At 44.6% G+C, this 23393-nt stretch overlaps 1 protein-coding gene across 1 annotated transcript; it reads left to right on the plus strand.

Moving 5' to 3' along the window:
• The first annotated feature begins 274 nt into the window (after window positions 1–274).
• Window positions 275–21376, plus strand: LOC146036037 (cytochrome P450 2C28-like). The gene is made up of 9 exons (XM_083159804.1): window positions 275–511; window positions 2660–2822; window positions 9414–9563; window positions 10419–10579; window positions 13741–13917; window positions 14044–14185; window positions 16312–16499; window positions 17979–18120; window positions 21154–21376. Exons 1-9 carry the CDS (start codon window positions 332–334, stop codon window positions 21333–21335), a joined length of 1485 nt encoding a protein of 494 aa, XP_083015930.1. The 5' UTR covers window positions 275–331; the 3' UTR covers window positions 21336–21376.
• The last annotated feature ends 2017 nt before the right edge of the window (window positions 21377–23393 follow it).

Below are 23393 nucleotides of genomic sequence, written 5' to 3' on the forward strand. Positions count from 1 at the left end.
TTTTTTTTCTTATGCAAATAATTACATTCCAGCTCCTATTTATTATGCTAAATTAGTACACATACAGTATCTGCTGGCCCACGGTTTTATACACTTACGTTCTCACTGTGAGTATCTAGAAGCTAGTGGTTCTCCTTGTCTAAAAAATGCAGCTGTGTAATGTAAAACATTGTAGAGATTCCTGAAATCTATCCATAGACAACTGTTACTAAGCAGTGACGTCAACCAATTATTTATGATCACGTGCTGTTTGGAATCTTGTCCAGTGCCAAAACTTTGTATCACAAAAGACAGGAAGAGGAACAAAGTCTGTGATTGTGCTGTGTTCCTAATGGCGCTGAACGTAGCAGGGTCCCTTCTCCTGGCTACGGGAGTCACTCTCCTCATTTACTTTATTAAATGGTGGAATAAGATATCCCAGAAGAACCTGCCCCCGGGGCCCACACCTCTGCCTCTGCTGGGGAACATCCTGCAGATTAGCAATGCAGAGATGCCACAATGTATGCTGAAGGTAAGCTGGAGCGTTCACTCCTTCCTTATTGTAATATGACAAATACTGTAGTGTTGTTTTCTCTGCTCATGTTAAAATGTATTTCCTTTATATGTAAGTACAGGTTAAGTATCCCTTATCCAGATATCTGTTATCCAAATTATTCTGAAAACCATAGTTTCCGGAAAGGACTTTTTTTGTTGGTTTGCTAAAAGCACTACTGGGGACATCTGTAACTGGCACTACTATGGACATGATGTGTAACAGCACTACTGGGGACATCTGTAACTGCCACTACTAGTGACATAATGTATTACTGGCACTACTGGGGACATGTGTAACTCGTACTACTGGGGACATGATGTGTAACTGGCACTACTGGGGACATCTGGATCTGGCACTACTAGGGACATGATGGGGGAAATTTACTAAGATGTGAGCAGTGGCGTAGCTACGTTTTGGGCGCCCCCCCTCCCCGCCGTTAGGGGGGGTGCCCCCCCTCGCCACCGCCCCGCCAAATACCCCTACCCCCTGACCTGCCGACCGGCCGCCTCGCCGCCTACGCAAACACCCCCCCCCCCCAATCCCCCACAGCCTTACCTATCGCGCTGGTCCCGGCGGCTCCGTTCTTCTGCTGAGGACCACCACAAAATGGCCGCCCCCATACAGCAGACAGTTTCAAAGAACAGTGTGCTATATGGGGGCGGCCATTTTGTGGTGGTCCTCAGCAGAAGAACGGAGCCGCCGGGACCAGCACGATAGGTAAGTGACAGTCTGCGGGGGATTGGGGGTTTTAACTATAGCACCGCAGCCCCCGGCGCCCCCACATGCACAGCACCCCCCCCACCCCGCGCGCGGTGGCGGGGGCTGCGGTGCTATAGTTACGCCACTGGATGTGAGTTGTATTTCACATGGGATGTTGCTATGGGCAACCAATTAGATACTATCTATTATCTTCCAGAAGGTGCTAAAAAATGAGATGTTTTTCATTGGTTGTCCATAGCAACATCCCATCTGAACTACAACTCACATTTTAGTCAATTTCCTCTGATATGTAACTGGCACTACTGGATACATATGCAGGGCCGGCGCCACCACTAGGCAGCTCTAGGCATTTGCCTAGGGCGCCGGCACCTGTAGGGCGGCAGTTCGCCCCTCACCCCCAGCGAGCTGTGGAAAAAACTTGCTGGAGCGGTCAGGGGTGTCCGTGCGGCAGTGGTACCTGCGGTCAGGGGTGTCCGTGCGGCAGTGGTACCTGCGGTCAGGGGTGTCTGTGCAGCAGTGGTACCTGCTGCGCCGTCATGTGTATAAAGCTAGCTGCGGCCGGCGGGGTCCCTGCAGTGAATAGAAAATAACTAGCGCTTCCTGCGCCGCCGCGCGCATAGCGCTAGTTATTTTCTATTCACTGCAGGGACCCCGCCGGCCGCAGCCAGCTTTATACACATGACGGCGCCACAGGTACCACTGCCGCACGGACACCCCTGACCGCAGGTACCACTGCCGCACGGACACCCCTGACCGCAGGTACCACTGCCGCACGGACACCCCTGACCGCTCCTGCACTGCAGGGACACCCCTGGCACTGGCAGGGATGCCCCCCCCCCCGGCACCGGGGCGCCCCCGACCCCGACTTGCCTGGGGCGCTAAGGTGCCTCGCACCGGCCCTGTACATATGTAACTGGCACTACTGGTGACATGATATGTAACTGGCACTACTGGACACATCTGTAACTGGCATTAATGGGGACATCTGTAACTGGCATTAATGGGGACATCTGTAACTGGCATAAATGGGGACATCTGTAACTGCCACTTCTGGGGATATAATATGTAACTGGCACTATATATCTTCAAGACAATGATTGTTTTGCATTCAAATGCAGTGCCTGTGCATGTGACACAATGTTCTTGCCTATGCTATTACAGTATGTGCTGTGTATAGCTGACTGTACGGAGCTGTGAAATTTGTGGTTCCTTAAAAATAAATTATGATGACAATTCATACACCATAATAACCTATAAAATGATGTCCAAGGAAGTATATGACATCTCCAATGTTATACTGTATATGTAATAAACTGTATACATACTGTAGATTTTAAGCTTTTGAGAATATATTGGCACTATATAAGTAGTGCAATTTAAAAAAAAACAATAATGTCTCCACAGCTGAGTAAGAAGTATGGGCCTGTGTACACTGCCTACCTGGGCAATAAACGCTGCCTTGTTCTGATTGGCTATGAGGCTGTGAATGAAGCGCTGGTTGACCACAGTGATGTGTTTAGTGACAGAGGAGAGATAGAAGCAGTTGATTTGTTCTTTAAGGATTATGGTAAGATATTTAAAATATTTTAAATATAATATATAACACTTGAAACTACAGTATAATATTATGTTTATTTGATATATATGATGTATTTTTAATTTAGTTTCAGTTAATGGGTAGATCTAAGTAAATCTGGGTAAATAAATCAAGCTTGAATAGTAATCACAATCTCTTATATATTTAGCCAGATCTGTCACTTATCCCCTGTGTAGCTAACGTTCCCGCCCAGCGGCATACACAAACCCGCCCCCCTAGGGAAAAGACCAGTGTTTTATGTGTATTAACGTTTTTATGTGTATAACGTTCCACCCCCTTGACATGACCTCCCCCCGCCCGGCCAGGGCTAAAGTACACGCCCACCATCCACCATTACTCCACAGCCACCATCCTCCATTACTGCTGCACCCCCCCCCCCTGCCAGCACCACCCCCCCTCCAACCCCCGCGACCCCCCCCCCCCGAGTTACCGTCCTGTACTCCTGTGCTGCGACGCTGGATCCTCACCCACTGGCAGAAGCTGCACAGTGTCCCCCACCCTCCCGTATGCCCACACACCCCTATCACTACCAGCTTCCTGCTTTCCTGAACCGTAACTTCCACCACTGGGGAGTCGCTGACGCTGTGTTGCCTATCATGCCTTATAACCCAGCCTCCTGCTCTCATGCACCCTAACTCCCACCCAGTAGGAAGAGACACTGACTCAGGGCCTCCTGTACTCCTGTGCTGCCACGCTGGACCCTCACCCACTGTGTCGTGACCTCCGCCAGTGGGGAGCCGCTGACTCAAAAACACCCTACTATACTAATGCACACACACACACAGCTCAACAACATGCACGCATATGTGCTTTATGTCAACTTCTTCTGAGTGTTTTAATGTATACTAGGTGTTTCTTCGCTCCCTACGGGCGCTCTTCACACCGTCGTAAGGAGCTACGCCCCATTAAAGTTATAAATATATTTTAATGTGAATGATATTTGTTATTTGTGGATGAATGTGTTTAATTTTGGGTGGGGCGGATGGTGTTGGCGGGAAGGGGTGTGTTGGGTAAGGGATTTTGGTGGGGTGGTGTATGATACTTTGGCTTGGTGTAGAGTGCAGTTGTTGGTGGTATAGTGGTGCAAAGAGTGTGTCTGTTATTAGTTTGGGGTGGGGGTGGTGATGGTGGTACCAGGAAGGGGTGTGTTGGATTGGATATTTCAGTGGGGTGGTGCTGGCTTTGTTGCATATATATATATATATATATATATATATATATATATATATATATATATATATATATATATATATATATACACACACAGTGTAGGCATTGGTGGGGTGTGTCAGTGAGTAATGAGTACACCTGTGTGTCTGTGTGGTGACCTGGGAAGTGTGTTAGTGAGTAATAAGTACACATGTGTGTCTGCATGGTGACGTGGAAAGTGTGTCAGTGAGTAATGAGTACACCTGTGTGTCTGTGTGGTGATGTGGGAAGTATGTTAGTGAGTAATGAGTACACCTGTGTGTCTGCGTGGTGACCTGGGAAGTGTGTCAGTGAGTAATAAGTACACCTGTGTGTCTGCGTGGTTACGTGGGAAGTTTGTTAGTGAGTAATGAGTACACCTGTTTGTCTGCGTGGTGACCTGGGAAGTGTTTTTGAGTAATGAGTACACCTGTGTGTCTGCGCGGTGACCTGGGAAGTGTGTCAGTGAGTAATGAGTACACCTGTGTGTCTGCACGGTGACCTGGGAAGTGTGTCAGTGAGTAATGAGTACACCTGTGTGTGTGATCTGTGAAGTGTTGCTGAGTATGCCTGGGAACTGTGTCCACCTGTGTATCTTGCGGGTGACCTGGGAAGTATGTCAGTGAGTAATTAGTACACCTGTGTGTGTCTGCCCGGTGACCTTGCTGCTGTGTGCAGGCCGGGGGGAGGGGAGGGAGGTGTGCAGGATGGGGGGTTGGGGGGGTGCAGGCCGGGGGAAATGGGTTGCTGCTGCCTTGTGCAGGCCAGGGGTGCTGTTTCTGTGTGCAGGTGTGTGGGGAGGGGTGTTTGCTGCTGTGTGAGTGGGCAGGGCTTCCTCATTACTTACCAAAGTTCCCCCTCCCCCCCACACACCTTCCCCTAATTTATTATAGACAACCTCCTCCTCTCCCCCTGCTTCCCCAGACTTGCTGGCATCCCCCTCCCACATGTGACATACCTGTGGCGTCTGACACTCACAGGGCAGTCCTGCATCACCTGGCCAGCGGCAGATTGGAAATGCCTGAGAGGAGCTACAGCCAGCCCAGCACTTTACTATAAATATAGGAGGAGGCAGCTCTGCCGAGTCACAGCTGCATCATGCTTCTCTCCTCTCAGGCTGTGACCATGTGACACTGTCTGCGACTCGAGGTCAGCCTGAGAGGAGGCAGAGCTGCTCCCCCTGCCTGCCAGAGGCTGCTATGTCAGCACCACAGATCTGCAGCTGTGCAGACTTAATTTATTCACTGCACTCCCTTCCGCCCCCATCGACGCTGGCTGAGCGATAGCTACGCCACTGTATAGAGTTATATATGTGGCTACATGTGTCTGTGGGTATTATAGGTGTGTGTAGTGCAGGCAGGCAGGCAGGGGCCAATATATGTGTATTATCTCATATATTTGGCTACATGTGTGTGTGTATTATGTGTGGTGTGCGTGTATAAGGCTGGGTGGGGGGTGAAGTTTCATGTGTGACCCCGCCCAGCGTTATAGACACACTCTCAGGATGATTGACACATGTAGCCAAATATATAAGAGATTATTGATTAGTTATTTTTACAAAAGAGACATTAAGCAGACAGAGGGAATATAAACTGTTCATCTTTTTTTGCTAGGCTGGCCCAGTTGTGATGAGGGTCAGGAATGCAGCCATGAAAAAGCACCAACAACCTCTGCGATCTGCTGCAGCTATTTGCATTTGCAACACTTATGGCCCCCATGCACTGTGCGATTTGGACCCGATTTCACCCGATTCCAGCATATCGGACCAAGAAATCGATTAAAATCATCCCAAATCGGATGTGTTTGACATCCGATCCGATGAGCAGTCCCATGCATATCAGACCGGAGTCGGAGGTCGGATGGAGTGCATGTAAGATAAGTCGTATGTGCAGCCGTCCGCAGCACATTGCTGGTACTTTTAGCACCTGTGATGTATTGCATTCAATACTAGGTGTGTGCCAGTGGTATCTATCTGCAGAGCAGGGAAACAATGGGCAGGAGAGGCGCTGTCCCTGCTCTGTATCTCTGGTGAGCAGTGAGCGGCTGCCAGTTGCCAGGAGAATAAATTTTTTTTTTTTTTCAAAAGAATGGGCAGCCACTAATGGTTAGTGATAGGGGCAGGGCCGTATTTCAGTGCCATACCGCCCATAGGTACCAATTTTTTTGCCCCCCCCCAACGAGAGAGAAAGAGTACAGAAAGAGAAGAGAAAGAGAGAGAGAAAAAGATACCTTCAGCAGCGCGGAGCTGCAGTTCCCGGGTGTTCAGCCCCATCTGCAGCATCTCTGTGGCGCCGGGTGTTCAGCAGCAGCATTTACTCCCCAGCGCCGGAAGCATTATGCTTCTGTCATGTCACTAACATGACAGGGCTGCCCAATCCCCAGCGCCGGTTCACAGAACAGACGCTGCAGGCAAAGCTGGGGAGGGGGCGGCACTTCCCGCACGGCGGAAACGGTTTTTTTTCAGTGACAAAAGAAAATCACGCCACTGCTTGCCGCCCCAAGTAGGTGCCACCCATAGGCCCGTGCCTAACGGGCCTAATGGGAAATCCGGCCCTGGATAGGGTTCCTGCAACTTACTATTATCTGAAGGAATTTGCACCCTGTATGTATAGGCTGTGACCTGTGGTACGTACTGTAAAATGCTTGTGAATGTCTGACATTCTACTAAGAACTGCCTGTTTGTGAAACCTGTGGAGAAATAAACCCTCTTTATTTGGAATTTCATTTGGTGTACAGTATGTGATCCTTGTTACAACTCATACAGTGATATTTTTGCTAGTAATTGCAAAGCTGTATTGTATATTATCCCTTTTATATCCTTAGAATTTTTTTTTTACTTTTGTGGTGAACTCCATCAAATCAACTTTAGTAAATATGTCCCCAATTTTTTTTTTTTTTTTGTCAGGTGCAATGTTTGAGATAAAAGTAACTCAAATAAAGAAGTAAAGATACAATACACATAAAATGCATGTAAAAAACATTATCTTTACACATTATAAAAATAGAGTAATGAAAAAAAGACATAAAGAAGGAATAATACCTTTATATAATGATGTATATATTTTAGAGATGAGCGGGCCCGGATCTCCGGGATCCGTCAGATCCGAACACCGCGATCCGAGTCAGGATCCGAGCCGGCTCGGGAGTTCCCGCCTGAATTCCGGACCGAAAACGAGGCAAAACGTCATCATCTCGCTGTCGGATTCTCGCGGGATCAGGATGTTATATAAGACACACGCGCGCCCCGCCATCTTCACTCCATTATAGGAGAGGGAAGAGGGTGGGTGGGAGATCTGTGCTCCGTCCTCTCTGCTCTTTGCTCCGTGCTCTGTGCCCTGTGCCCTGTGCTGTGATTTATTTTGTGTGATTTTTTATTTTGTTGTAAACTAGGTGCTGCAGTGCTCACACGCAGGGGCTGCAGTGCTGCTGACTGTACACTCAGTTTACAGGGGCTGCAATGTCCATAATACAAGGGGCTGTGTCCAGTGTGACAGGGGCTGTGTCCAGTGTGTCAGGGGCTGTGTCCAGTGTACAGGGGCTGTGTACAGGGGCTGTGTCCAGTGTACAGGGGCTGTGTCCAGTGTACAGGGGCTGTGTCCATTGTCCAGGGGCTGTGTCCATTGTCCAGGGACTGTGTCCAGGGTGATGGGCTGTATCCAGTGTCCAGTGTAACGAGCTGTGTCCAGTGTGATGGCAAATATCTAGTGTCCAGTGTGACGAACTATATCCAGTGTCCAGTGTGACGGCATATATCCATTGTCCAGTGTGATGGCATATATCCATTGTCCAGTGTGACAGCATATATCTAGTGTCGAGTGTGACGGCCTATATCCATTGTCCAGTGTGACGGCATATATACCATTGTCCAGTGTGACGGCATATATCCATTGTCCAGTGTGACGGCATATATCTAGTGTCCAGTGTGACGGCATGTATCTAGTGTCCAGTGTGATGGCCTATATCCATTGTCCAGTGTGACGGGCTATATCTAGTGTCCAGTGTGATGGCTGTGTCCAGTGTACAGGAGCTGTGTCCAGGCTCGATGTCCAGAGGCTGTGTCCAGGGTGACGGGCTGTGTCCAGTGTCCAGGGGCAGTATCCAGTGTGACGGCTGTGTCCAGTGTACAGGAGCTGTGTCCAGAGGCTGTGTCCATTGTCCAGGGGCTGTGTGCAGGGTGACGGGCTGTGTCCAGTGTCCAGGAGCAGTGTCCAGTGTGATGGCTGTGTCCAGTGTACAGGAGCTGTGTCCAGTGGCGGTGTCCAGAGGCTGTGTCCATTGTCAAGGGGCTGTGTCCAGGGTGACGGGCTGTGTCCAGTGTCCAGGGGCAGTGTCCAGTGTGACGGCTGTGTCCAGTGTACAGGAGCTGTGTCCAGGGGCAGTGTCCAGAGGCAGTATCCATTGTCCAGGGGCTGTGTCCAGGGTGACGGGCTGTGTCCAGGGGCTGTGTCCAGGGGCAGTGTCCAGGGGCTGTGTCCAGTCTGAACGGCTGTGTCCAGTGTACAGAGCTGTGTCCAGGGGCAGTGTCCAGAGGCAATGTCCATTGTCCAGGGGCTGTGTCGAGGGGCTGTGTCCAGGCTGACGGGCTGTGTCCAGTGTTCAGGGGCTGTGTCCAGTGGGACAGGCTGTGTCCAGTGTAAAGTAAGAAAAATAAATAAAAGTAATAAATAAAATAAAAACACATTTTTGAAGGATGATGGAGGAGGAAATAGTGGGAGATCAGCAACCTGATAGAAGTGCTGAAGCTGCTACCACCAGTCATGACAAGGCCGATACCTGTATGTATTTTTTGCTCTTTGGAGCATTTCTCTTTTTTGGGGGTAATTTATTAAACTGCCACCCTGTCTGCCCCTGCAGTGCCGCTCTGCTTCCAAGATGTGCCTAGTTGGAATGTAAGGTCCACATGTATGTGATGCCTACTGCTGTTTCTTAGCTCAGTCTTCCAGCTACCTCGGTATAACCTTTTGGCCCAACTACAGTAAATGAAAACAATTTTGTGAGATGTGAAGTGATCAAAATTGACTAGAAATGAGTGGAAACTAATGTCATTGAGGCTAATAATACATATGGGGCAAAAACATTCTGTTATTTTAGCCTTTTTTCATAAAAATCCAGATCCAAAACCAAAAGCCGCAAGGGTGGTTTTGCCAAAACCAATCCAGATCCAAAACACGAAGGGAAATCCAGATCCAAAACCCAAAAACGTGCCCGCCACTCATCTCTAATATATTTATATAATAATGTATATGTTTCCGTGACTGGTTCCTCTCATTGTACACGTATAGTACATTCCGCATAGTGGTAAGTGTTGAACTACCATAATATAATATTTTAACACTTTCATGTACTCACCAAACACAATGCTCAATTTTTTAGGCATCATAATGAGCAATGGGGAAAGGTGGAAGACAATGCGTCGCTTCGCTATCATGACTATGAAGAATTTTGGAATGGGGAAGAGGAGCATCGAGGAGAGGATCCAGGAGGAGGCCCGGTGTCTTGGGGAGACATTTATGAAGAATAAAGGTGGGTGGAGAGAATAAATTATTGATAAAGAATATTTAATCCATAGATGTTTCAAAGTTCCTCATACTTCAAATTGTGCAAGTTGTGCTGTTGTCACAAATAGAAGATTACTGGGCTTTAACTGGCACATTGAGGTCCTACACTTGATGCCTGTTGAGGTGTCTTTGTACTGCAGCTTCTCTAGCCTAGATGCAGTAGCATATCAATAGTTCCGCAAACCAGTGGAGCACCGGGATACTACTGAACCAACAGGATTGTGGGTGCTGCTGCCTGCTTAAGCAGCAGAGACCATATCATTGCAGTGTGTAGCTGTCCCTCCCTTCAACATGCGAATTAAGTCATTACGTTGTGTGGCATAATGTGTAAGGTCTTTATGTTGGTGGCATAATGTGTAAAAGGTGTTACGATGTGTAGGGGTATTATTAGAAGGAGGGGCATTTATCAGGTGAATTGGATCTCTGTTATGGCCAATTTCTGGGCGTGCCAATTAGCAATATTAGGAGATCTGCCAGGGAAGCTAAATTATACCCCTAGTTAGGATTCTGACACTTAGCAATTACTCTGTTGCCCACAGTGTGGCTTCTATAGTTACATTACAAAGTGGTACGTGATCTTTTTAATATGTTTTATTTATTTCACCCATTGCTAGTGTGTTTATTATCCTGTATCATCTATGTATATGTCTAGTGTCTGTGTGTCTTCAAAACATTGTCATCTGTTGGCAGCGAGTGAAACTACAACTCTTTCTCTCTCACACATGCACAAACACAGAGGCAATCACAATGAAGCAGACTAACTTTCAAAGCATTTGCTTCAAGTGGGCTTACTATTATATAAATATATTTGTAATTACAGGATCCCCATTTGACCCAGCATACCTACTGCAATTGGCTGTTTCTAATGTTATTTGTTCCATTGTGTTTGGCAAGAGATTTGACTATGAGGATGAGAAATACCTGGACCTCTTATCAAATATTAGAAATTTTGTAAAGCTGATGAACACTGGAACTGGTCAGGTAAATACAGTATTAAGAAACATATGAGGGCCTACTGGAGGCAACACATAAGAGGCCAAAAGTAAAAGGGTGTGAAAATATGAAAGTGAGAGATTTTAGGAGAGTTTTTCCATTTTTTTTTTTAAATGGCAATCAATTACATGGCAGAATCAACCTGGTTTTGCAGTGTCAGTGATTGCCGCTTTAAAAAACTGTCAGTCTCTCCCAAAATCTCTCACATTAGCACAGTGGTTCCAAAACTCCCTGTAGTATCACACATTTTTTTTGTGGCACCCCTAGGCAAAATATTTATAATTAAGTAATTTAGAAGAAATATAAAATTAATTAAATTGTGTTTATTTGTCACCCTAAGGGCCAGTTATGTTGTGAGGGACAATATTTGCTTGTGATTGTCCTCATATTTTATGATTGGCAGCAACCAGCATCAGTTTTGACTTTTCCATTGACTATCAACAATTATGAATAGGTCCTGGACCACCAATCCAGGGTACCCCTGTAAGTGCTCCGATTTACCCCAGGGTGCCACAGCACATAGGGCCTTATTCTGATTGACTCGGTCGGCTGCGTATTTTCGGACAGCCACCGAGTGTTCTTAGCCCCGCCTACCGTACGGATTGCTCTCACCGTACGAATGCGGTAAAACACCGAATGAACGGCCCCCGAGCGGATGTTTCATGCAAACACCTCCCTTATCTGTGGAAACCTCCCCATCCTCCGATGGTCGCTGACCATAGAATGATGGACCGAGTGGTCAGGCAGCACCGAGTGCTTCAGACCACTCAGGCATTTTTCTGTATAAAAGCATCCGGCTATGTCAGCTGTCCGCCCACCACATGTGCGTCACGGCCGCATTACCATACGTACGCCCAGCGTTTTCATGGGAACGCCCATGAACCGCGGGGCGTACACATATGGTAATGAGCCAAAACACCTCTCCACCCCCTGCTCGGATGGGTCCGACCGATCATTTTCTGCATGGAATTCACACCGTGTTCCGACATGTGAGGCGTTCACACATGCGAAACACCTCTGCACATGCGCAAAAACCAAACATCAGCTGTCCGAATGCACACGCAGCGGACCGACTCAATCAGAATAAGGCCCATAGTTTGGGAACCACTGCATCAGCCAATAAGTAACTTCCTTAATAACTAAACCTTGTACTGTGTAGTAAACTAGTAGACCCACATAAATTATAAACATTTACCTAGCTAGTTTGTGTATGTCTGTGTATATGTGAATACATTTTTTAGGGATGAGCCACTACGAACGCCGGGATTCAAGTCCACCCGAGCCACGGCCCAGGTGTTCCCACCAGACTCGGATCCCAGTTCCAGGCTGAACATCGTCCTCCTGGCATTGGATTCTCATGGGACTTGCAACCAATGTTCCCTCTAATTTTACGAAGGCTGTGTGCGGCTAAAGATTTTGGCTGTGCAACTTTGGAATGAAATTTAAATTTTTGTGCGTCACTTATATATAACTGGAAAATGACGTTCAGCATCTGTGTTAACTTTACTTCATAATTATATTAAACATTTAAACATTCAAAATACAGCACGAAATGTAGTTAATGGGTGAAACACACATTAATTGAGTCCACAACTGCAAAAAGGGACCACTGCTGCTTTGTGCGCTCAGTTGTAATGTCTGTGCGCATGCTCGTCAAGGTGTGTGCGCGCGCACGTGCGCACAGCTTAGAGGGAACACTGCTTGCAACCCATATAGACTCTACAACAGCAGCTCGGCAACATTATATGGGATGCTTGCATGCTCTGCTAGCTAAACCCCACTCGGACCCTGCTGGATGTATCCCACTGTGACCTTGCTGGCTGTACAACCTGTGGCCCTGCTGGCTGTACCCGACTGTGACCCTGCTGGCTGTACCCCACTGTGACTTTGTTCCCCACTGTGCAAACAAGTACTGTGACTCTTAAGGCTTTACCCCACTGTACATACAAGTACTGCGACTGCAGACCATACTCCACTGTGCATACAACTACTGTGACTCAGCAGGCCATACTCCACTGTGCATACAAATGGTGAAACTCTGAAGGTCATACCCCACTGTGCATACAAGTACTAAGACTCTGAAGGCCATACCCAACTATGCATACATGTACTGAGACTCAACAGGACATACTCCACTGTGCATACAAGTACTGTCACTCAGCAGGACATACTCCACTGTGCATACAAATGGTGAGACTCTGAAGGTCATATCCAACTGTGCATACAAGTACTAAGACTCTGCAGGCCGTACCCAACTGTGTATACAAGTACTGAGGCTCTGCAGGCCATACCCAACTGTGCATACAAGTACTAAGTCTCTGCAGGCCATACCCAACTGTGCATACAAGTACTGTGACTGCAGGCCATACCCCACTGTGTGTTGTTCATAGCACACAAGTACTGCACTTTACATTTAAAAAAAAAATCATAAAATCTTTAAAAAATTGAATTTTTTTTTTGTGCTGTACTCCACCGTGCATAAAAGTACTGTGACTCCGCAAGCTGTATCCCACTGTGCATACAAGTACTGTGACTCCAACTGCTGTGTGGCAGTGTTTCATGGATATGTATTAAACTGCCGTGTGTTGTGCTGCTGCTCTGTCGCTTAGGGCCTTATTCTAGTTCACTCTTTCTGACAAAATCCTTCTCAGATGGACAAAACCATGTGCACTGCAGGGGGACAGATGTAAAATGTGCAGAGAGAATTAGATTTGGGTGAGTTATTTTGTTTCTGTGCAGGGTAAATACTGGCTGCTTTATTTTTACACTGCAATATAGATCTCACTTTAAAGTAGAACCCCACCGAAATCTAATTCTTTCTGAACAAGTAACATCTGCCCCACCTGCAGTGCACATGGTTTTGTCCATCTAAGAAGAATTTTGTCAGAAAGAGTGAACTAGAATAAGGCCCTTAGTAACCAACCATGAAAATAGTTAAAATAATGTAGTTGCTCTACAGTCACAAGTTATAAAATATCTCTTCTTATGAAAACTCAGTTTATGAAACAATAAAATAAGGGAACAAAAGTAGCTACAGCACCATTGCTTTATTGCACAATCCGTATTTCTGTGATGACAATGATTTTGAAGTTTTGAAGTATACAACTGCACTATAAATGTATATAATTCAAGAATGGGATATATTTCAGCTCCTAGGTATGTTCCCAACCTTGATGAGCTATATCCCTGGCCCTCACCAGAGGTTGATGCCAACATTCCAAAAACTGAAAGATTTTGTGATGGACATGGTAATTTCCCACCGAGAGACACTGGATGAGAACTGCCCACGAGACCTCATGGACTGTTTCCTTATGAGGATGGAAGGGGTGAGTTTGTGGTAAGATCTTCAGGCTAAAAATTGGATCCAGTGTTAGAAAAAAAAAAAAACAGTAGATAAGCTGCACTTTGTAAAATATTGCTAGACCACTAATAAATCATTGAAAATTCCACAGGAAAAAAAGAACCCAAACACAGAATTTCATGAAGCAAATTTACAGGGGACAGTAATTGACCTGTTCTTTGCTGGAACAGAGACTACAAGTTCAACATTAACATATGGCTTCCTGTTTCTGCTAAAACACCCCGAGATACAAGGTACAGTAACATCATGGCTGCCTACCCTCCTGCATTCTTCAGGAGACTCCCTGAAATAGCAGCATTCTCCCTCTCTCCCTCATTAGTCTAGCAATCTCCCTCATGTCACCTAGCCCACATTACACTGTTACATTTTTTTTTTTAAGAATGAGAAACAGATACATTTACATTGAATCATCTGCACCATTTCCCAGCACTTTACCAAGTATAGTAGCTCTTACTAACTGCTTTGGGGCTCATCTACATTTTTATAGAAGATGTACTGGAGTGTACTGAGGACCTGTGAGGTGTCTATTTCTCAAACTAGATGTATATGTCTTTTTGCTTAGCTGTGCACTGGAGCCTCCCACTTCTCTTTTTACTCTGGTTAGAGCCTATTCATGCTGTTCTCTGAAGGGAGTAGTACACACCGTTGTAGGAAATGTTCAGTTCCTTGGCAAATTCTCGAATGTAATAGCCTTAATTTTTAAGAACAAGAATAGAGTGTCGATTTTCACATGATAGTTCTCTTTTTCTGCCCATTTTGAGAGTATAATCGAACCCACAAATGTGATGCTCCGGATAGTCAACTAGCTCAAAGGAAGGCCAGTTTTATAGCTTCTCTATTAAGCAAACACGTTTTCAGCTGTGCTAACATAAATGCACACAAGTTTTCAAAGGTTTTCTAACACGATTAGCAAACACAATGTACCTTTAGAGCACTGGTTATGGTTGCTGGAAATGGGCCTCTATACACCTATGTAGATATTACTTTAAAAACAGATATTTGCAGCTAGTATAGTTATTTACCACATTAATAATGTATAGTGTATTTCTGAGTAATTTAATGTGATCTTCATTGAAAAAAAACAGTGCTTTTCTTTTAAAAAAAAGGTCATTTTTAAGTGGCCCCAAACTTCTGAACGATAGTGTATATGACATGTTGCTATGGCTATTATGGTATCTTCATGGTGTCTTGCTGGGTTTAGTATGATTTCCCAACATTCAAAACACAGACGGTCAAAATACTGACAAGCATTGGCAGACAGTCAAAGTTCCGACATATTCAATATCCCGACATTCATTATATAGACATGGTCAAAATGCCAACACGGTCAAAATGCCGACAAAAAGGAAAACAATAGCGCAGTAGATATAAAGAAAGCAAACACAGTAATACTGCAGGAGAAGACAAAACACAACCTCTTCCAGTAATGTACAAAGAGCCTGTGGAGCCTAGAGGGGGGCAAAGCAGGTACTCTTTACCCGGGCTTAGGTCTGATGGAGGGTTCCGGATCCCGCTTCCCCCTCCCACATTGCAGGGTACTGGGCATTGAGAGAGAGGACAGGTTGCCGCTGAAGCACAGCCTCTCTCCTCAGCTCAGCACACGCTGCTCAGTGAGCTGGGGGAGAGGAAGCTGAGCTGGGGAGAGAGGCAGCGGTAGCCTGTCCTCTCTCCCTGTGTGCAATACCAACCACCTGCACCGTCCACCCCACTGCCCACCTGGAAAAAAAATATTGTTTTTCTTCAAAGGGGCGTGGCTACTCCCCTTCTTGTGGCCATGCCCCCTCCATTTTATCAGGGCCCAAACTACCTGTTGGCTCTCCTGCAAAGAGCTCAATCTGTAAATATAAACTTTTGACACATGCTAATTGCACAATCGTAGGTTCTATTACTCTCAGAAAATCTTGATGTTGACATTTTTTATTAAAATTTATTCAGAGGAGTTTTTTTTTTTAAGCATGTATCTAAGTCAGTGGTCAGGGAACTCTGTCCCCATTACCTCACGCAGTGCATGTTTTGCAGGTCTCCTCACAGAATCACAAGTGAAATAATTAACTCCACCTGCGGACCTTATAAAATGTGTCTGTGAGTAATTAGTACACCTGTGCACCTGCTGGGTTACCAGCAAAACATGCACTGTGTGGGGTAATGAGGACCGAGTTCCCTGACCACTGATCTAAGTAGACCAGCATAATGAAGGTACTGTAGACCTCTCTGTATGTTACTTACAATTTCAATTTGCACTATTTGCTTTTTAAACGTACTATTAGTTGTCTTGCCCCGATACAGTTTAAATAAAGTGTGAAAAGTGAAATAAATGTCTTATTAGTTATTATGGAGTTACATTTAATGCCATTTTCAGGGAAGATCCAAAATGAAATTGATAAAGTTATAGGCAGAGATCGCTGCCCGTCAGTGGAGGACAGGAGTAAGATGCCATACACAGACGCTGTTATACATGAGATCCAGAGAGTTGCTGATATTGTTCCGGTAGGATTGATGCATTCAGCCAGCAAAGACACAACCTTCAGGGGATATCACATTCCTAAGGTATTCTCATCAGCAATGGCATTGAAGATAGCTAAAATGTATGTATTTATTGGCAATAAATTATTAAATAGAAACCTACTAACCATACTTCTTTTCCAGAGCCTGACCCGTTCACCTACTACTTAATATTTAGTATTTTAAAGCTCCTATCAAATGAAGTGTGTGATGTGTGAATATCACTTAAATATAATAATAAGTATGTAAATAAAGACAGGGACATGTAGATTCATCAGAAAATATATAAGGTATGTGGGAAAGAATTGTAGCAAGAAACGACAGCCAAAATCAGCATGATCTATAATAAAAAATAACAATCAATAGCATCAAAGGTATCCACTGGACCGCCTAACTTGACCACCCACTCATTATGGCGATCATGCGGTTAGGATGGTATGGCTAACTAACCGGTCAAGGAAGGAAGTGCACCTAAATGCTTGTGTCTGGGCTGGTGAGCTCCTGTTCTTTCCAACTGCAAAATAGGTAACGATAAACCACCAGACCCAAAAACTCAAAAGGTGGAGGATGGGAAGACAGGAACGAGGAATTTTTGGCCTACAGCCCAATCCTTTGAATAAACTAATACAAATGCACACTCTTGCAATGGTATACTGAAGTATCATATAATATTTGCGGCTAAATCCCCGAAAACACAGTTTTCGGGGGTTATCCGCAAATATTAAGTATCCCAGTAATGCAGGGGTGGCCAAACCGGTCCTCGAGATCTACCAATGGTCCACGTGTTCCAGATCACCTAGCTGGTGCACAGCTGTAGTCATTACTAACGGTCACATTTTAAAACCTGCTTCATTCATTCCTACTATAGATGCACAGGCTGCCTGGAAAACATGCACCGTTGGTAGATCTTGAGGACAGGTTTGGCCACCCATGCCCTAATGTATCACAGGGTACTGTAGCAGGAATCTCTGATCCCTGCTGTGATTCCCCCCTGCAGCGCCGCCGGCCGCATCCCCCATAGGTTTCTATGGAGGATGCAAAGCTGCCCGATGTATCAACATCGGGCAGCCCGGCTTCGCACCCATGGGCTATCACCATTCTGATATGGCGATAGCCCATTAGAGCCTATGGCTACACATTGCACTGCCCGAGTGGCAGGGCGGTCAGCAGGGACACGGGGGTCAGCGAGTAACCACGCATGCGCAGACCCCCGGCTTCCGGCTCCGAGCATCGCAGGGACGGCCTCTTTTCGGAGCCCTGTCCCTGCGCCCTGGTCGGTAATACATTGGGGTGAAATGATCACATTTTACAATGCGATCCTGGGCGGTAATATTCCACCCAGATCGCATTATAAATGCGATCAATGGTAAATAGGGCCAGTAATCACCTATTTCTTATGTCACTCACTTTCTCTTTTTTCTTAAATGTTAAACCCTTGCAGCTTCTATACCATGTTGTACTTACATTTTTAATTGTTTCTGTCTATGATGAGGGTTAAAAAGAAAATGTTTACTATAATTTCAGGGAACCTTGGTGATTACAGTCCTGACCTCAGTCCTGAAAGATCCTAAAATGTTCAAGAACCCACATGAGTTTGATCCTGGACACTTTCTTAATGAGAATGGTGGCTTGAAGAAGAATGATGCATTTATGCCGTTTTCCACAGGTACAGACTCAGGGCCAGAAGAATCAAGCTTCAAAAAGTGATAAAAGGGAGAGTGATAAACAATCAGCTCCTAATTGTTAAATCCAGCTGGTGACATGACAGTTAGAAGCTGGTTGGCTGGTTGTTCACCATTCTCAATTTTATCACTTTTTGAAACTGTAGTATAGTTAATAATGATGTCTGTTATTATTTATGCTTGCTGTGAAATTCCATGACTATATAAATATTGTGAATACAGTATGTTGCTATGGTCTCAGCAGCTGTGCATGGAAAGCATCTTTTTTGGCACTGTATAAAGGGGGCAGAGCAAAAATGATGCCATGCCCCCAGACAGCCCACCTTCCCGCCCCCTATGTGCCTACCATGCTGCTCTGTCCCAGAGGAGGGGGCAGCAAAGTAAATAAGTATGCCTACAAGGTCACTGTTGTATTGTTATTGGGGATGTGCACCGGCCACTTTTCGGGTTTTGGGTTCTGATTACCTCTAGGTTTTGGGTTCTAATGGGTTTTGGCAAAACACCTCCTAAGTGTTTTGTGTTTGGATTTTTTGGGTTTTGGGTTCTGACTTTTTTGCTCCTATGCTATATTAACCTCAATAACATTTATTTCCACTCATTTCCACTCTATTCTGAACACCTCACATCTCACAATATTGTTTTTAGGGCAAAAGGTTGCACCGAGGTAGCTGGATAACTATGCTAAGCCACACAAGTGTGCGGCACAAACACATGGCTCATGTAAGAGTGGCACTGCAGTGGTAGATACGGCAGTACTAGGCACCAGACAGGTAGATAAGACAGTACTAGGCACAAGACAGGTAGATACGTCAGCAATACTAGTATGTGCTCCAGCAGTATTTATAATAATTCAATTTTTTATTACTGTAGGTACTACTTGGCAGTGGCACTCAGTGGCACACATCAGTGCACAAGCAGCATGGAATTATTTTTTACAGTGCCACGCAGCACAAGTATTATTTTTTAATTAAATTAGATATAGCAGCCTAGTATGTAGTTGTACTACTAGGTAGGTACACTTAGGCAGTAACACTGCCAGTGGCAAGAGTGGACTGCGTAAATAATAATGGCAACCTCTATTCACAGTATTCAGTGCAGGCAGCACCAGTGGACTATATATAATTCAATTAATTAAGTATTAATAATATAGCAGCCTAGTAGTTAGAGAATGTAAACTACTAGGTAGGTAGGCACTGCAGTAGCACTGCCAGTGGTCAACACAAAAGTTAGTTACACACCACCAGTAGCTTTATGCAGTGCACCAGCAGAGTTTATAATAATTCATTTTATTATTAGGTACTGCTTGGCAGTGGCACTCAGTGGCACACGTCAGTGCACTAGCAGCATGGAATAATTTTTTACAGTCCCACGCAGCACAAGTATCATCTTTTTATTAAATTATATATAGCAGCCTAGAATGTACTAGGTAGGTACACTGGCAGATTCAGTGCAGTAAGCACCATATATTATATATATATATATATATATATATATATATATATATATATATATATATATATATATATATATATATATATATATATATATTTAATTATTTATTGGAGGCAGGGGCAGTATGCACACTTAACTGCAATCATCTGTACAATGCTGTAGCAGTATGCACACTTAACTGCAATCATCTGTACAATGCTGATGCACCTCCTGAGGACGGTGAGACAGCATCGAAATGGCCGTCGGGCATCAGTGACCCTCACAGTAGAACCACCATGTCATTGGTTATGGATGTGGTAACTGCCATGTATTTTGACTTTGTCATTTTTGCATTGGTGTGTCCACTACTTGTCTTTTCCTGATGGAATTGATTCTACTCGCTTTTGACATATAAAATATATTTTTGGACACTCTTATTCACAGTGCTGGCTTCTAATTTTTTATCTATAATTATTTATTAATATAATATATACAGGTTGAGTATCCCTTATCCAAAATGCTCGGGACCAGGATAATTTTGGATAACGGATTAATCCGTATTTTGGAATATTTTAATATTTCAATGATGTATTTTGAAGTATCTTGCATTTATGCTGTATAAACACATAATATACACACAAATATATTTTATTACCACATAAAATACACACAAATATATTTTATTTGTTCAAAAAACAAGGTTTCAAAATGTGAAACAAAATGTGTGTACTATCTCAGCACTGAATTTGAATGCCAAGCAATCATTGTCTTGCACATATATAGTGCCAGTTACATATCATGTCCCCAGTGATGCTGTTACAAATGTCCCCAGTGAGTTTTTAGCAAAAAAAAATTTTCTTTTCACTTTCTGGAATGTCTGGTTTTTGGAGTATTTCGGATAACGGATATTCGGATACGGGATACTCGACCTGTATAATATATTACAGCACAGCACCAGAGGTAGGCCCTAGCACAGAGGAGACAGTAGTACTACAAGTACACAGTTAGTCTGTCCTCCTTGCTAGGGAGAGCCCACCCTAAGCAGCGAGGAGAACAGAGTACACAGCAGCACTGAGGGAGACAGCCCTAGCGAATAAAATATTTACAGCACAGCACACCAGAGGTGGACCGCACAGAGGAGACAGTAGTACTACAAGTATACAGTTAGACTACACAGCAGCACTGAGAGACAGCCCCAGCGAATAAAAAATATTGCGTTCAAGGTCAAGCTCAAGTTTAAGCCCCAGCAGCAGCACCAACAAACCCTCTCCCAACCCACTACTGGACTGGAGTGAAGATGGCGGGCACAGCAGCCGCTATTTAAAGCCTCACGAAATCCGGCGCCGGGAGATGACGTTCTGACCACGCGGACGGACTCGAGTCAGGCTGGAATCTCTGAGCCCTGCTCGGAACCGGGCTCGGAATGATGACGTCCGTGGGGGCTCGGATCTCTGGAATCCGAGTCTGCACATCTCTAATTGCTATCTGACTATAATTGAGATTAATGTCACTTTACATAATCTTTAAACTAGCTTCAGTTTTCCATATTTAACTAACAAGGTTTTTTTTTCCATTTTACCCCCCAGGGAAGCGTATGTGCGCAGGGGAGGGTCTGGCACGTATGGAACTCTTCCTATTTCTCACCACTATACTTCAAATGTTCACATTGAAGTCAACAATGGACACGAAGGACATAAATATAACACCAGAACCCAAGACCAATTCTTGCAGTCCTCGTACTTATCAGATGTTGGTCGTCCCTCGCTGATGATGGACTTGCTGTATTAAAGATATTTCCAGTTTTCTGTGCCTCGTTTCTAATGCATTTTTCATTGTAATGTATAGTAGAAATAAACTATATACAGTAGAAAGCAAAAGAAGACAGCAGTAAACATATCAGTTTAGTTGCAGAAGCAACGTTGCAGATATCCAGATGTATCAAGTTTCAAAAAAGTTATAAAATGGAGAGTGATAAACAACTGGCCAATCAGTTCCTACCTGTCATGCTACATGCTAGGTTTAAAAAATGACAAGTACTGTGGGAGCTGATTGGCTGGTTGGTTATCACTCTCCATTTTATCACTTTTTCAAGCTTGGTACATCTAACCCTAAGTGGGAACCCTCCTCAACCTGTGTGATCACTTTACTGCTAAGCCACAGGGTGCCACAGTTTTCCACACTCTGCACAGTTTACTAGTCTGTCACAGAAGCTTGAAAGGGTTCAGAAAAGGGCAACAAATTTATACCTCCCAACTGTCCTGCTTTTCGATGGAACATCCCATTTTTTTGGGGACATACCCGTGTCTTGCCCGGGGCCGTCAGTGTCCCGCGGCGGGAGGGGGTGGGGGGCTGTTGGGCGTCCCTTTCTGTCACCCATGAGTAGACACTGCATCTATTCCTGCAGCCAGGCGGGCTGGGGGCATAGCAAGTAGCTATACAATGGGGGTGTGTGAAGTATTTGCCATGCCCCTTTCCGCTAGAACATGCCCCAAAATTTTGGCGCACGCCTATGGCAAGCAAACTGTTCCTCCACGCTGCAGACAAATTTTGGGAGGTATAATAAAATGTATTAAGGGTTTTAAATCACTAGGCTATGAGGAAAAGTTAGCGAGGTTAGGTATGTCTAAAGGAGCCCATACACGCTCCATTTTGCGGCGGCTCCGTTCTGTACTATGCGATGCGCGCTCCCGCGCATCACATAGTACGGTACAAAAAGTATGTGCTGCACATACTTTTTGTACTAGCTACACATTGCATCGGATCGCATTGCATGCACACTGCATGCACAAGGCATGCGATGCGATGCGTGCTATTTAACCCCTTCCTGACAGAGCCAGTTTTTGCGTTCCTGACAGAGCCCTTTTTTTCAAATCTGACATGTATCACTTAAGTGGGGATAACTTTTTTTTGCTTTTACTTATCCCAGTGATTTTGAGATTGTTTTTTCGTGACACATTGTACTTGAAATTAGTGGTAAATTTGGGTCGATACAGTCTGTGTTTTTTTGTGAAAAATACCAAAATGTCGTAAAAAAATGGAAAATTTAGCAATTTGCAAAATGTTAAATTTTCTGCTTGTGAGACAAATAATCATACCACTCAAAATAGTTAATAACTAACATAGACCATATGTCTACTTTATGTTTCCATCATTATTTCAACTTCCTTTTAATTTTTTTGGACACTAGGAGGCTTACAATATGAATAGCAAATTCTCAAATTTTCAAGAAAATTTCAAACACTGATTTTTTTAGGGACCAGTTCAGTTCTGATGTGACTTTGAGGGACTTGTATGTGAGACACCCCCATAAATGATACCATTTCAAAAACTGCACCCCTCACAGTATTCAAAACAGCATTTTGGAAGTTTGTTAACCCTTTAGGTGTTTCACAGGAATTAAAACAAAGTGTAGGTGAAATTTCAAAATTTCATTTTTTTTGCAGATTTGCAATTTTAATACATTTTTCTAAGGAACACAGTACATTTTACTAGAGAAATGTGACTAAAAATTGATTCCCCCAATTCTTTTGTTTTCATAAATATCCTATATGTGGCCCTAGTGTGCACTTTGACCAAACCACAGGCTTCATAATAGAAGGAGCACCTGCTTGATTTTGGAGCCTCCTTTTTATGAGATTATTTTTTAGGCACCATGTAGGTTTCTAGGCACCATAAGATGCTAAAATTTAGGAACCCCACCACAAGTGACCCCATTTTGCAAACTACACCCCTCAGGGAATTCATCTAGGGGTATAGTGTACATTTCAAACCCCCAGGGGTTTCACCAATTGTGGTACAACTGGGCAGTGAAAATGAAAAATTATTT

The sequence above is a fragment of the Crinia signifera genome, chromosome 9 (genome assembly GCF_055691185.1).
Source record: "Crinia signifera chromosome 9, ASM5569118v1, whole genome shotgun sequence".
NCBI lineage: Eukaryota > Metazoa > Chordata > Amphibia > Anura > Myobatrachidae > Crinia > Crinia signifera.

Coding starts and splice junctions, on each gene's coding strand:
- LOC146036037 (XM_083159804.1), top strand. CDS start 332: ATGGCGCTGAACGTAGCAGGGTCCCTTCTCCTGGCTACGGGAGTCACT. Junction 9,564..10,418: donor GACATTTATGAAGAATAAAG/GTGGGTGGAGAG, acceptor TTGTAATTACAG/GATCCCCATTTGACCCAGCA. Junction 16,500..17,978: donor GGGGATATCACATTCCTAAG/GTATTCTCATCA, acceptor CTATAATTTCAG/GGAACCTTGGTGATTACAGT.